We start from the raw sequence: 14,263 nt of genomic DNA, 5'->3' as shown, positions 1-14,263 counted from the left end.
GACGAGGGAGTGGGGCTGCAGATGAAGACTACTGGCTCTTCCCAAGAAGTTTTGGTTCAAAGATGAAGTGCCAGTGCCCGAAGAAGATCAAAGAGAAGCTAAGTGGCGGAAGTGTATGGACGACTTGTTCCAAGAAATGGACTTTAACAACAGTGTGGAGCGATTGGGAACAATTACCAACCGTGGGGTAAGTTAATCATTTTTAACACCTGTTTGCATTACTTTCTATATTATAAAATACAGACAAGAATGGATTCGACACTGATTGAGAACTAATTTGGCATTATTATTATTATTTTTATTATTATTATTATTGGGAAGACGATATGAGAACTAATGATCTATTCACGGCCTGCTGGTTGTTCAAGTGGGGGATGAGGAAGTGGAAGAAGACACTCAGGAGCGCAGATGTGCTCGAGGTCCTCATAAATTGACGTTAGAAGACGACAAATGATGGTATTGTCGCCATTTTGAACATGTGAAAATTCAACCAAAAGACGTACTTTCTTCGTGGCTAAGTAACATCAAAATTGCTACTTTTAATTTTAGGTTGATTTAAAATTTGTGCAACTACCCTTCATATGACTTCTTTTTTTTTTTTTTTGTTTTTTTTGTATGTGATGAAAGCTCATCATGCTCCAGGAAAAAAGAAGGGGGAGAAAAGGGAGGCTCTGGATCTTAGTGCCATCAGTCTCCCGGTAGCAGATGCAGTTACTGTAAGCAACAGCTGGACAAGCGGCTCAATTTGGAGCATTGACGTTGTTGTGCGAAAAACAATGTCTGAATACCATCGAGAGGGATTTGAGTTCCTCTGGAAGAACCTTGCCGGAAGTACTGATATTGCTGAGTTAAGGAACTCAAATCTACCTGGAGTGGGCGGATGCATTATTTATCATGCACCGGGGACTAGAAAGACACGTCTCACGATTGTATTCCTCAAGACGTATTTAAAGGTGTTTCCAAACTGTCTGCCGATGATCATTGTCCCAGCCAACATACTTTCTACCTGGGAAGGAGAGTTCAGAAGGTGGAACCCGGGGTTTAATTTCCACAAACTGAACAATTCGACATTGATCAGCGACGAGAGTGCGGCTGCTGACCATCTTTTTAACGGGGCGAGGATCAGACGTCGGGATATGGAGGCAATTTGCATGGTCAAATTACATTCATGGAAGCGAGGGGGAGGTTTTTTGGGGATTAGCTACAATCTCTTCGAGAAGCTAACAGGCTCAGAAGGAGGTGGAAGCAAATGCAGGCGAGGATGAGGGACAGAGAATGGGTGCTGAACAGAACTTGGAAGTTCTGAGGTCGATACTTCTTGAGATGCCTGGACTAGTGATTCTTGATGAATGCCATACTCCTCGTAATCACAGGAGTAAGATATGGGCTTCACTAGTTCAGCTCAAGACGGAAAATCGCGTCATGTTGTCTGGGACGCCGTTCCAGAACAACTTCGAAGAGATGTTCAACACCCTGAAGATCGTGAGGCCAGAAGTGGCGGAAAAGATTATGCAGGATCGGACATTTGCCGAGATTCTGCACTCAGATAAGAGAGCCCAAAGCTCTTGGCCTGCTTTGCTTCCCGAAGCCATCAATCGTGCAGTGGAGAGGCTTAAAGTCCCCATGGCACCGTTTATGCACGTGCACAAGGGAACAGTCCTCCAAAATAATCTTTCCAGATATGGGTTAAGGAAGAGGAACTGTTAAGGAAGAGGAACTGTTAAGGAAAACACTTACGAGTGAATTTGGATATTCTTTGGTATTTGTTCTTCCTTACCTCATCCAAAAATGCAAGTCGTAAGTGCCAACCGATGAAATTTGTTGGCAATTGAGAAGGCAAAAATTTCCCAACACACAAGAACTCTCTGATTTTTTTCTATGCATATCTCTAAACCAGTTCTTACAAATATTTAAAATGTTTGTCTCTTCAAATACCAAACATAAATCATAACGCCAATTAAATGAGTTTGCCACACATATTTCTTGGTTATGCCACTAGTCCCTAAAGCAATTAAAATCATTCTAGGAATACGAAACACAAAAATTCCTAATTTAAGTTTTACAACAAAACTCCCTCTTAAACTTAAATTTTCTTCCCATCTCTCATTCCAATCATCAGCCTTTTACAATTCTCCAGTAGTGTGGTCGGCAATGGCTTGGTGAACATGTCCGCAGCTTGAGCTCAGCTTTCAACATGCTCCAGCTTGACTTTACCTTCTCTAACTTGTTCTCAGATAAAGTGAAATCGGATCATCCATAAATCTGCTTGTTATTCCAACACTTAGCATAAGTTCAGGTCTCGTATTTGTAAGATACCTCAAGCTACCGATTAAACTTCGATATCTTTTGGGATCAACTCGGTCTCCACCATCAAGTTTTGAAAGTTTTGTTCCTGGTTCCATTGGAGTTAAGATAGGGTTATAGTCCTCAATTCTGAATTTCTTTAGAATCTCAATTGCAAATCTTTCTTGAGAAACAAAGACCCTTTCCTTCGACTGCTTCACCTCCAACCCCGAGAAAATACTTTATCGGACCCAAGTCTGTCATCTCAAACTCTTTCTTCATTACTTCTTTGAATTCCTTAATCAGTTTTGTGTTGCTACCAGGGAATATGAGGTCGTAAACATAGAGTGCTACTACCATCATATCATTTTCAGATTTCTTAGTGTACAGGGCATGCTCGCACGGACATTGCTTGAACCCATTAATCTTAAAATACCTGTTAATTTTGTCATTCCAGGCATGAGGAGCCTGCTTTAGCCGTACAGAGCCTTCTTCAACCTTAGCACCTTATTTTTGTCTCCCTTCTTCATATACCCGAGAGGTTTCTTGACGTACACCTCTTCCTTCAGTATTCCATTTTAAAAAGCTGACTTTACATCCATCTCTAGGATCTGCCATTGATTGTGAGCAGCTAAGGAGATCAGTAGTCGGATTGACTCCATTCTTGTGAAAGGAGCGAAAACTTCATTATAGTCGATCCCGTCCTTTTGTCTATAACCTTTTACCAAAATTCGAGCTTTATAGCGCTCAACCTTTCCCTCAACATTCATCTTTCTTTTATACACCCACTTTACTCCAATGGCTCGAGCTCCTTTAGAAAGGTCGGTCAGCTCCCATGTTTTATTGTGTTCATTGCCTTGATTTCTTCATCCATGGTTGTTCTCCACTTCTCATCTTGGACAGCTTTCTAAAACTTCAAGTCTTCGGAGTCGGCCAAAAGACATACAACATGAACTTCATTTGTAGTGTCGTATATTTCCTACAGATTTCTCATCCTAGGCTGTTGTGGCTCCATTTCTTCATCTAAGGACTAGCTAATTGTTGTTGTTGAAGGCACAAAAACCTCAGAGCTGGTTTCTTCTTTGCTCGGGTTACTCCAGCACCATTGCTTTGTTTCCTCCACGTGAACATCTCGGCTTACCACTACTTTATTGTTGACGGGATCAAATAACTTATAAGCTTTGGAGTTCTCATCCGATCCTCCAACTTAGTTCTGTGTTGACTCGGCACTTGCCTATAAGCAACACTATCGAATACCTTCAGATGAGAGACGTTTGGTTTCTTACCACTCCAAATCTCCTGAGGTGTCTTCTCGCATAACTTTGCATGTAGACATCTATTTTGCATATAGACTGCACACTGTACCACCTCTGCCCAATACTTTTTTGGCATATTCTTCCCTTTCAAAAATTGATCGAACCATATCGATAATGGTTTGATTTTTTCGTTCCGACACACCATTTTGCTGCGGAGAATATGGGGGTGTTAAGAGACATCTGATCCCACGCTCCTTGCAGTATTTATGGAACTCAGCAGAAGTGAACTCCCCTCCTCTGTCGGATCGAACTGCTTTGATGACTTACTTTGTTTCCTTTTCCACCATAACTTTAAATTTCTTGAAAGTTTCAAACACTTCTGATTTTTCTTTTAGAAAACAAACCCATGTCTTCCTTGATAAATCATCAATAAAAGAGACGAAATACCTTTTACAACTGAATGACTCAGTGTGAATAAGTTCGAGTTGCTCATTTGCTCGGTACTCAGAACTCTTTGGGAAATGAGATCTCACCTTCTTTCCGATCACACATTCTTCACAAAACCTCTTTTCGAACTCCATTTTAGGAAGTACGACCACCATCTCCCTCTTCACTAGCTTGGTCAAACCACCGAAGTGAAGGTGACCAAATCGACAATGTCACTTCATGGCCTCATCTTCCATACCAAGTTGCATGCATTTGTCTTGAATAATTTTCAGCTCAATTTTGTACATACGATTCCTTTTCATCTCTACCCGTGCAATGGGCCTCCCGAGATTATCCTTCAATAGTAGTTCTCTGTCCTTCATCAAAACTGAATGTCCCTTTTCCATTATTTGTCCCATTCTCAATATGTTGCTTTTTAGTTCTGGCACGTAGTATACGTCCTTGATCTCCTTGATTCGTCCATTTTCCTGCTGATACCAGATCATTCCTCGCCCTTTGACAGCTACTTTCGAAGCATCGCCGAAGAAAACAGATCCATACTCCATCTTTGAAAGTGTTTTGAATAAACGCTCGTCACCACACATGTGGTTACTTGCACCGGTGTCCAAGTACCAAACCGAATTATCAGAGCAGCTTGGACCTGCAATCTTTGAAAATATGCCCCAACTTTCCACAATGGTAGCATTTTACTGAATAGCAATCCTTTGCAACATGCCCATACTTTCCACAATTATAGCATTCAATTTTGTTAATTGTGTTTGTCCATGCACCTCGAGCCTGACCTCGCCCACGCCAGTTCTGTTGGCCGACTTGCTCATTTCCTTGTCCTCCTCTTACTCTACCACCTTGGTTTTTCCCTCTTCCCCGGCCTCTGGTACTTTGAGTATAAAGTACCTTATCGTATTTTATTGTCGCCTTCGCCTGTGTTAAAAAGTCGAAAATGGCTGCCCTCCACCTCCTCCCACATCGTTTGCAGGAATGAAATGGGGGAGAATTTTTTCTAAAAATTCAACCCATTCCCTTTGTTTCAAAATATCCCACAACACAATCCCATATTTCTTATCTTCTCTCATAATATAATGTTGGTTGGGGTCCGAGGACGTAGGCATAATTTTGCCGAACCTCGTTAAATTTGGTGTTCTTTATTTTGCTCTGGTGTGTTGGTTATTTTGCGGTTATTTATTGTGCTTTAATTTTGCAAGGGGAAATTCTGTCAAAAAGACTATAAAAGGTCTAAGGAAATTGGGTTTTAAGTGAGCCTCGTGTCTCCTCCAATTACTTGGGAATTTTCTTTGGTATTAATTAGGTATGATATTTCGCCGATTGTGTGGGGCTAACCCGTTTTTTGCAACAATTGGTATCAGAGCCTTGGTTGCTGAGTATGCTCTTCCACATCAGAAAAGCGTCTCTGTTAAACTGCCTTTATTGTGTGTTTTTTTGTTAATCAAACTCTGGAGTAGGAATGGCGGAAAAATCCGGTGAAAAATCAACTTCAGATTCAAAGTCGTTGGTGACGTCGTCATAAAAAATGATGGTCACGAATGCCAAATTCGACGTAAAAAAATTTGATGGTACCAATAATTTTGGTATGTGGCAATACGAGGTGTTGGACATCTTGTTCCAACAAGAGCTGGATAGAGCGCTCGCAGAGAACAAACCGGAGGATGTTGATGATAAAGACTGGACGAGGATCAACCGCCTGGCGTATGGTACAATCTGGCTATGTCTCCCAAGGAGCAGAAGTATCCATTTATGAGAGAGACGATAGCGCACAAATTATGGAACGAATTGGAGGACAAATTCATGAAAAAGAGCACATAAAATTAGCTCTACATGAAGACGAAGTTGTATCGCTTCCAGTATTTGTCAGGTACCACAATGAACGAACACATAACTAGATTTGATTCTCTAGTTACTGATTTGCTGAATCTGGATGAGAAGATAAATGATATTGATAAGGCGCTGATACTGCTAGCATCACTCCCTGATGAATATGCACATATAATTGTTAGTATGCTGACTGGGAAAGAAACAATTTCCTTTAAAGAAGTTACTACTGCTTTGTATTCTAACGAGATTAGGAAAAAGGATAAGTTAGAACATAGGAGTTCGACTGGTGAAGTCCACTATGCCCGGGGTCGTAACCAAAAATACAAGCCGACGATAAGAGGCAGATCACAGTCAAGAGGCAGAGTAGCAAATGATGAATGTGTCTTTTGCCATGAGAAATGACACTGGAAGAAAGACTGTCCAAAGCTACAAAAGAAAAAGAGGAAAGCAGTAGCTGAAGCATGTGTTGCTGATAATGATGAATCAGATTATTCATTAGCCTGTGCCTCATCGGTGACCTACAGTGACGACTGGTTGCTGGACTCAGGATGTTCATTTCACATGTGTTCCAGGAAGGAGTGTTTTGTCAATTTTGAAAATATTGACGACGGAGTTGTCTATCTAGCTGACAACCAACCTTGCCAGATAACTGGAGTTGGTTAAGTCTATCTGAAGAACTACGATGGAACAATTAAAGTGCTGAAAGAGGTTCGGTACATACCGAAATTCGCCAAAAACCTCATATCAGTGGGAGTCTTGGAATCTAAAGGCCATTCTATCAGCATTCAGAATGAGATTCTTAAAGTGATCTCAGGAGCACTTGTCGTCATGAAAGGTAAAAGAAAAAATAACCTGTATCACTTTCAGGGCAACACAGTGGTTGACGTAGCAGCAGCAGTATCAACATTAGATAAAGAGGATGAGATGACCAAGCTCTGGCATATGAGACTTGGGCATGCAGGTGAAAAATCCTTGCAGACTCTGGCAAAGCAAGGATTATTAAAGGGTACAAAGACTTGCAAACTTGATTTTTGCGAGCACTGTGTTCTGGGAAAGCAAACACGGGTGAAGTTTGGAACAGCAATCCATAACAGTAAAGGCATTATGGATTACATTCAGTCAGACGTGTGGGGACCAACCAAAACAGCTTCTTTGGGAGGAAACCATTATTTTATAAGGTTTGTTGATGATTTTTCCAGAAGAATATGGGTATATCCCATGCGAACTAAAGATGAAGCTTTCAATAAATTCCTCGATTGGAAGAAAAATATGGAGAACCAGACCGGGAGAAAGATTAAAGTGCTTCGCTCTGACAATGGTACGAAATATCGAAATGACCCTTTTTTCGATATTTGCAAAACGGAAGGAATCTTCTGACATTTCACAGTTCGGGATACGCCACAACAAAATGGAGTGGCCGAGCGCATGAATCAGACTTTGCTGGAGAAAGTTCGGTGTATGATGTCCAATGCTAATTTGGGCAAACAATTCTGGGCTGAAGCAGTCACATATGCAAGCCATTTGATCAATCGACTACCATCAGCTGCACTTAAAGGCAAAACGCCTTTGGAGGTATGGTTTGACAAACCTGCAAATGATTATGATTCTTTACGTGTGTTTGGATCTATCGCATATTATCACGTAAAAGAATCAAAGCTAGATCCAAGGGCGAGAAAAGCTATCTTCATAGGGATATCATCTGGAGTAAAAGGATATCGATTATGGTGCCCGGAGATGAAAAAGATGATCTTTAGCAGGGATGTTACTTTCAACGAATCAGAGATGTTGAAAAAAGTAACCAAGCAGCAAACAGAGAATACCCTCAGCAGGTGGAGTGTTCTTCCAAGGAGGTGGAGTTCCAGACATCTATGACTCAACTTGTAGATGATCAACCAACTGATGATGATGGTTCTTGTACCAAAGAAGAGCCCGGAGAAAGAGAGGTTTTAACCCAAGAACATCAACGACAACAAGATTTACCAATTGCTGTTAGGAGACCAAGAAGAGAAATTCAGAAACCTGCTCGATTCCAAAGTATGGTGGCCTATGCACTTCCTGTTATTGAAGAAGGTATACCACAAACTTTTCTTGATGCAGTGCATTGTTCTGAAAAAGAAAAGTGGAAGAAAGCCATGGACGAGGAAATGCATTCCCTTGAAGCAAATCACACATGGAAGCTAGCTGAACTACCGAAGGGAAATAATGCAATTGGTTGCAAGTGGGTTTATGCTCGGAAAGAAGGATTTCCAAATTGTAATGATGTTCGCTACAAGGCAAGATTGGTAGCCAAAGGCTATGCTCAAAAGGAAGGGATTGATTACAATGAGGTATTTTCTCATGTTGTAAAACATTCTTCTATTCGTATTTTGTTGGCCTTGGTAGCGCAGTATGATTTGGAACTAGTTCAAATGGATGTAAAGACGGCATTCTTACACGGTGATTTGGAGGAGGAAATCTACATGACTCAACCCGAAGGATTTAAAGTTGCTGCAAAAGAAGATTGGGTATGCAAGTTGAGCAAATCGTTGTATGGATTGAAACAATCTCCAAGACAGTGGTACAGACGATTTGATCAATTCATGACCGGCCAGAAGTACACCAGAAGCAGCTTCGATCATTGCGTGTATTTTCATAAGCTACATGATGGATCTTTCATTTATCTTCTTCTCTATGTTGATGATATGTTAATTGCTTCTAAAGATAAAGGAGAGATAAGCAGGTTGAAGTCCCAACTCAGCAAAGAGTTCGAAATGAAAGATCTTGGTGAAGCAAAGAAGATTCTTGGCATGGAAATAACGAGAGACAAAAAGAGATGTACATTGTGCTTGAACCAGAAGCAATATTTGAAGAAAGTACTACAACAATTTGGCATGACTGACAAAACCAAACCTGTGAGTACACCACTTGCTTCTCATTTCAAACTTAGTGCTTCACAGTGTCCAAAAACGAAAGAGGAATGTGATTACATGTCAAAGGTTCCTTATTCAAATGCGGTTGGTAGCTTGATGTATGTGATGGTGTGTACAAGGCCTGACATTTCACATGCAGTTGGGATCGTGAGCAGATATATGCATGATCCAGGCAGAGAACACTGGCAAGCCGTGAAATGGATTCTAAGGTATATCTTGAAAACCTTAGATTTTGGATTGATATTTCAAAGAAATAATGATACTGGTCAACATATAGTTGGGTACTGCGATTCAGACTATGCAGGAGATTTGGATAAACGACGATCAACTACTGGCTATGTGTTCACTCTTGCAAATGCACCAGTTAGTTGGAAGTCGACCTTACAGTCTACCGTTGCTCTGTCAACAATAGAGGCTGAATACATGGCCATCACTGAGGTTGTTAAGGAGGCAATCTGGTTACAAGGATTACTAGATGACTTGGGAGTCTGTCAAAAATATGTTACAGTGTTTTATGACAGCCAAAGTGTTATTCACTTAGCAAAGAACCAAGTATATCATGCCAGAACAAAACATATTGATGTACGGTACCATTTTGTGCGGGAAATAATTGAAGAAGGTGGAGTCAGCATACAAAAGATTAAGACCACTGAGAATCCTGCAGATATGTTGACAAAAGGTGTAACGTGTATCAAGTTTGAACATTGTTTGAACTTGATAAATGTTTTAAGAGTTTGAAGCATTTGGAGACCCGACCAATCTGTATGATAAAAGAATTTTGGAGAAGATATTTTGGATGGGATTTGGAGGTCGCCAAGGTGGAGATTTGTTAAAAAGTCAAAAATGGCTGCCCTCCACCTCATCCCACATCGTTTGCAGGAATGAAATAGGGGAGAATTTTTTCTATAAATTCAACCCATTCCCTTTGTTTCAAAATATCCCACAACACAATCTCATATTCTAATTGTGTTGTATTTCTTATCTTCTTTCATAATATAATTTTGGTTGGGGTCCGAAGACGTAGGCATAATTTTGCCGAACCTTGTTAAATTTGGTGTTCTTTATTTTGCTCTGGTGTGTTGGTTATTTTGCGGTTATTTATTGTGCTTTAATTTTGTAAGAGGAAATTCTATCAAAAAAACTATAAAAGGTCTAAGAAAATTGGGTTTTAAGTGAGCCTCGTGTCTCCTCCAATTACCTGAGAATTTTCTTTGATATTAATTGGGTACGATATTTCGCCGATTGTGTGGGGCTAACCCGCCTTTCACAACAGCCTGTAGAGCTTGTTCGAGAGATTCTTCTTTCTTGTTTTTCTTTATTTGTTCATGCGCTTCTAGGGACCCAGCAAGCGCTTCAAGAGTGAGTGTGTTGATAAGTCCTTGGACTGCTCAATTGCACCTACAATATTCTCGAAATCATCTGTCAATGACCTCATAATTTTTTCAATAACTCGGTTTGATGAAAGATTCTCACCATTCTGATTTAGCTTGTTCACCACGGACTCCACTCGAGTAATGAACTCGGATGCGCTTTCGGACTCTTTCATCCTCATGTTTTCCAGCTCACCCCTAAGAGTTTGAAGTCGAACTTGCTCCACACATTCATTTCCTTTGTTTGCCTTTTTGAGTGTATCCCATGCTTCTTTGGAAGATTTTGCGTTGGCTATCTTCTCAAACCGGATTCGTCGACAGCTCAGTATAGTAGATACAGAGCAGCCTTGTCTTTAGCTCGAACAGCCTTCAATGCATTCAACTGGGCATTTGAAAACCCATTTGTGTTCGCTGGTTCCTCATACCCAGCCTCGACCACATCCCAGTTATCTTGTGAGCCGAGAAGGGCCTTCATCTGAACCTTCCAATTATCATAGTTAGCATCTTTTGTTAACTTGGGTAGTGGGATGCCATTGGTCAGACCTGCCATTTCTCAGGTGTTTAAACCCAACTCGCAAACCTTATGAAACTGTTGGTTGTTCATTTTCTTGCCTGCACACACTGCAGCGCTCTCTCTTGAAGCAGGTCAGTTCTCTCACGCTCACCTCACATACAAGGCTCTTATACCAAATTTTTGGCAATCGAGAAGGCAAAAATTTCCCAAATTTTTTTCTCTGCATATCTTTAAACCAGTTCTTACAAATATTTAAAATGCTTGTCTCTTCAAATACCAAACATAAATCATAACGCCAATTAAATGAATTTGCCACCCATATTTCTTGGTTATGCCACTAGTCCCTAAAGCCATTAAAATCATTCTAGGAATACCAAACACAAAACTTCCTAATTTAAGTTTTACTACAGAACTTACATGCAAGCAGTCGAGAAGCTCAATCCTGGGGAAGGAGTCAAAACAAAATTTATCCTCGAGTTTGTCCGCCTATGTACTCTGCTGAATGAAAAAGTGCTCATCTTCAGCCAGTACATTCCGCCCTTGGACCTGATCAAAGAGCATCTGACCGCGACCTTCCAGTGGAACGACAGAAAGGAAATTCTGAGGCTGGAAGGAAGGCTACAGAAGAAGCAACGTCTGAATGTGATCGACGCATTCAACGATCCAGAAAATGATTCGAAGATCATGCTGGCGTCGACGAGGTGCTGCTCTGAGGGAATAAGTCTGGTTAGGGCTTCAAGGGTCATTCTGCTCGACGTCGTCTGGAATCCTTCAGTCCAACAGCAGGCGATTTCTCGGGCTTATAGGATTGGGCAAACGAAGTTTGTCCATGCTGCTGGCACGAGTGAGGCCGAAAAATATTGCCGTCAAGCTGAGAAAGAGCGGCTATCGGAGTTAGTCTTCTGCTCTTCTTCGAACGAGGACATAGCAAAGCAGCAGATGCCGGAGATTAAGGATAAGATTCTCCAAGGGTTGGTCGAGCACGTAATGACGAAAGATACATTTGAAAAGATCATCCACCAGCCGAAGAGCGGCAACTTGATCCAGTCCTTACGCATCAATGGTTGAGAATACAACTTGTATGTTGAGTTAAATATTTTTTTGCAAGAAACAGATTGTTTGTGATTTTTTTGCTTGATTTCCCTCAAGAAACAAACTGTGATGGATTGTATAGTTTTTTAACAAGTTTGGCATTTCTTTTTTTATTTCTTATTTTGCGCTTATTAATTGGTACTTTTAGATTGTTTTATAACATAAACAAAATATAATGAATTGTAGTTTGGGTAGGTTTATGATGAACTTTTAAATACAAAAAATGATATGACAAAATTGAAATTTTGAAAAGATTTATTGATGAAGTTTATAATCCTGAGCAATTTGAGCATTAATAGAATTACTGAGACATAATAATAATAACGAAATTAATGATAGAAACAAATTGACTAAAATTCATCTAGCATAAAAAAAAGTTATAATTTATTTGACAATACATAACATATTTAATAAAAAATTAATTAATTTAGTTATACACATTAGATATGTAAAAAGTAACAAAAATACATAAAGACAATAACAAAGAATTTTTATTACATATAGACAACAATAGTATATGACAAAAGGAAGGACAATATAGTAACAAGAATAACAATGAACAATGCTATTAAAAGACACTTACAATTCTAATTATATATGAATAGTGCACATATAACATTCCAAAAGGACAATCCAATAACGTATATTTTTGGAAATGTGCGCCATATTTTTGGATGTTCACCTTTTCATAACAACTTTCAATTAATAGTCGTCAAACAAGCTAAAAATCATAAGGCCTACAGTGGCAGAAATGGCTACACTACACGACCAAAATTCACTAAAATTCTACATTTGATTAAAAGGTCTTTGAAGAAAGGCCAAAGCTCTCGGCCTGCAGGCGCTATCCTATGAAAAATCTCCATTGATTAAGAGACTGCATCGTCCTTCTTAAACCAACTGAATTTACAAAAGAAATTGATCGAAGGGGAATGGTCTAGGAGAACCTTTAAGACTGACTTTGAAGTTTATCTAATATTTGTGCACCCACAGTTCATTGCCGGTGCAAACTAGTGGAATTGATATATATATATGTATATATATATACTGATGTTAATAAATATGTGCTGAATTAATTGCGACTATGTTCTAATTGTTCATACTTTATATGTGTTGGATGAAACTATGTATTAATTATATTATTATCCAAACAAATCTGTGTTAATCAACAAAAAATTACCACATTATTAAATATAAAATGACAAATTAATTTGTTACATTGTTATTCGACAAATTTATATGTTAACCGGCAAAATTACCACATCATTAAATTTAAAACTAAAAATTAATTGGTTATATAATAAAGCCAACAATTTTTTTACATTAACCGTTACCACATCATTAAATTTAAAAAAATCCAACAAATCTCGTGACTCTCCCTATATGCACCGTGACAGAATATCCAGCACCTCTGATGGAGGAACTCTACCAATGCTCCGGGCCATCAATGAAGATATCAATTGTCTTCTCTCAATTCTCATTGCAATGGCTTTGCCATTGCCCTCGAGCCTTGACAGAGTATCTATTTATTTACGATTTTCAATGAGGTAGAAACTAGAAACTAACTTATGCATCAAATATTTCATGCGTAGAAAAGAAATTTAATATTCACAGTACTAAATTAATCTAACCGAAAGAATTGCAGAAAATCATCAAAGCAACTCGTCTTTCTGAATATTCTTTAATTTATCTAAAGGATACCATATCAGATGCACAGAATAACCGCCTCACAAAAATCTCAAGCTATTAGGGAAATGCATCATTAATTTATTTATCCACAGGAGTCCCCAACATACTTATTAAATACTTAATTTTGTGTTCTTTTTGGACTTTTCTTTTGTAGTATGGTTTTATTTTTTTTATTTTTTATTTAAACAATAGTATAATTTTGAGGACATTTGGTGAGAAGTAAACATGTATTTTTAATATTTTGACGTATTAGGATTAATGATCGAATAATAAACAAAAACATAAAGAAGATACATATTTATGTGGTTCATCAACAACGTGTTGGCTATCTCTATAGACAGAAACGGAGAACAGATTTATGGAGAACGACTGCGTTACATATTAAAAACTTCAAATAATACAAGAGGTTACATCAAACGGCTCAGCCCAATACCAACTCCAAAGCCAATAGTGCATACTAGATTCAAGGTACATCAACATTTAAGAAAAAAATTGTGAAAATTGCATAATAAAAAAAAATTCAGCGTCAAGAACATAGAACATAGAACATAGAGTAAATCTTGAAGTTAACTTAATAGTTCTCATCCCTTGGTATGCACAAGATCATGTAGTATTGGCAGAATCGGTTTCACACAGCATCGGTAGCTTTGCTTTATATGGAGTTGAGCACTAGTTCGTCCATTTCCTTCCCCTTAACTAATTTCTGTCCAATCAGCACCAAATAATATAAATCGAATCTAATGATTTTTACACATGAAAATCTAGGACATAAAATAATAATAATAAGAGAGAAAGCAACTGATGTTGATCGATCAAAAGATTGTGTTGTTTTTACCATTCCGGCCAAGAATTTGTCGCCAGTGCGATATCCTCTAT

The 14,263-nt window shown here is 39.0% G+C and overlaps 1 protein-coding gene across 1 annotated transcript; it reads left to right on the top strand.

The window, feature by feature from the left end:
• The first annotated feature begins 11,026 nt into the window (after window positions 1-11,026).
• LOC127263975 (SNF2 domain-containing protein CLASSY 3-like) lies at window positions 11,027-11,677 on the top strand. The gene has a single exon (XM_051293299.1). The coding sequence runs from the start codon at window positions 11,027-11,029 to the stop codon at window positions 11,675-11,677; it is 651 nt and encodes a 216-aa protein (XP_051149256.1).
• Window positions 11,678-14,263: the final 2,586 nt, after the last annotated feature.

The sequence above is a fragment of the Andrographis paniculata genome, unplaced genomic scaffold (genome assembly GCF_009805555.1).
Source record: "Andrographis paniculata isolate CXL003 unplaced genomic scaffold, ASM980555v1 Contig69END, whole genome shotgun sequence".
NCBI classification, from domain to species: domain Eukaryota; kingdom Viridiplantae; phylum Streptophyta; class Magnoliopsida; order Lamiales; family Acanthaceae; genus Andrographis; species Andrographis paniculata.
Note: the sequence above shows the minus strand (reverse complement) of the source record. Positions and strands in the feature narration are given on the sequence as shown.

What these genes read in the sequence shown, in the direction of transcription:
- LOC127263975 (XM_051293299.1), top strand. Translation starts at nt 11,027, where the DNA reads ATGCAAGCAGTCGAGAAGCTCAATCCTGGGGAAGGAGTCAAAACAAAA.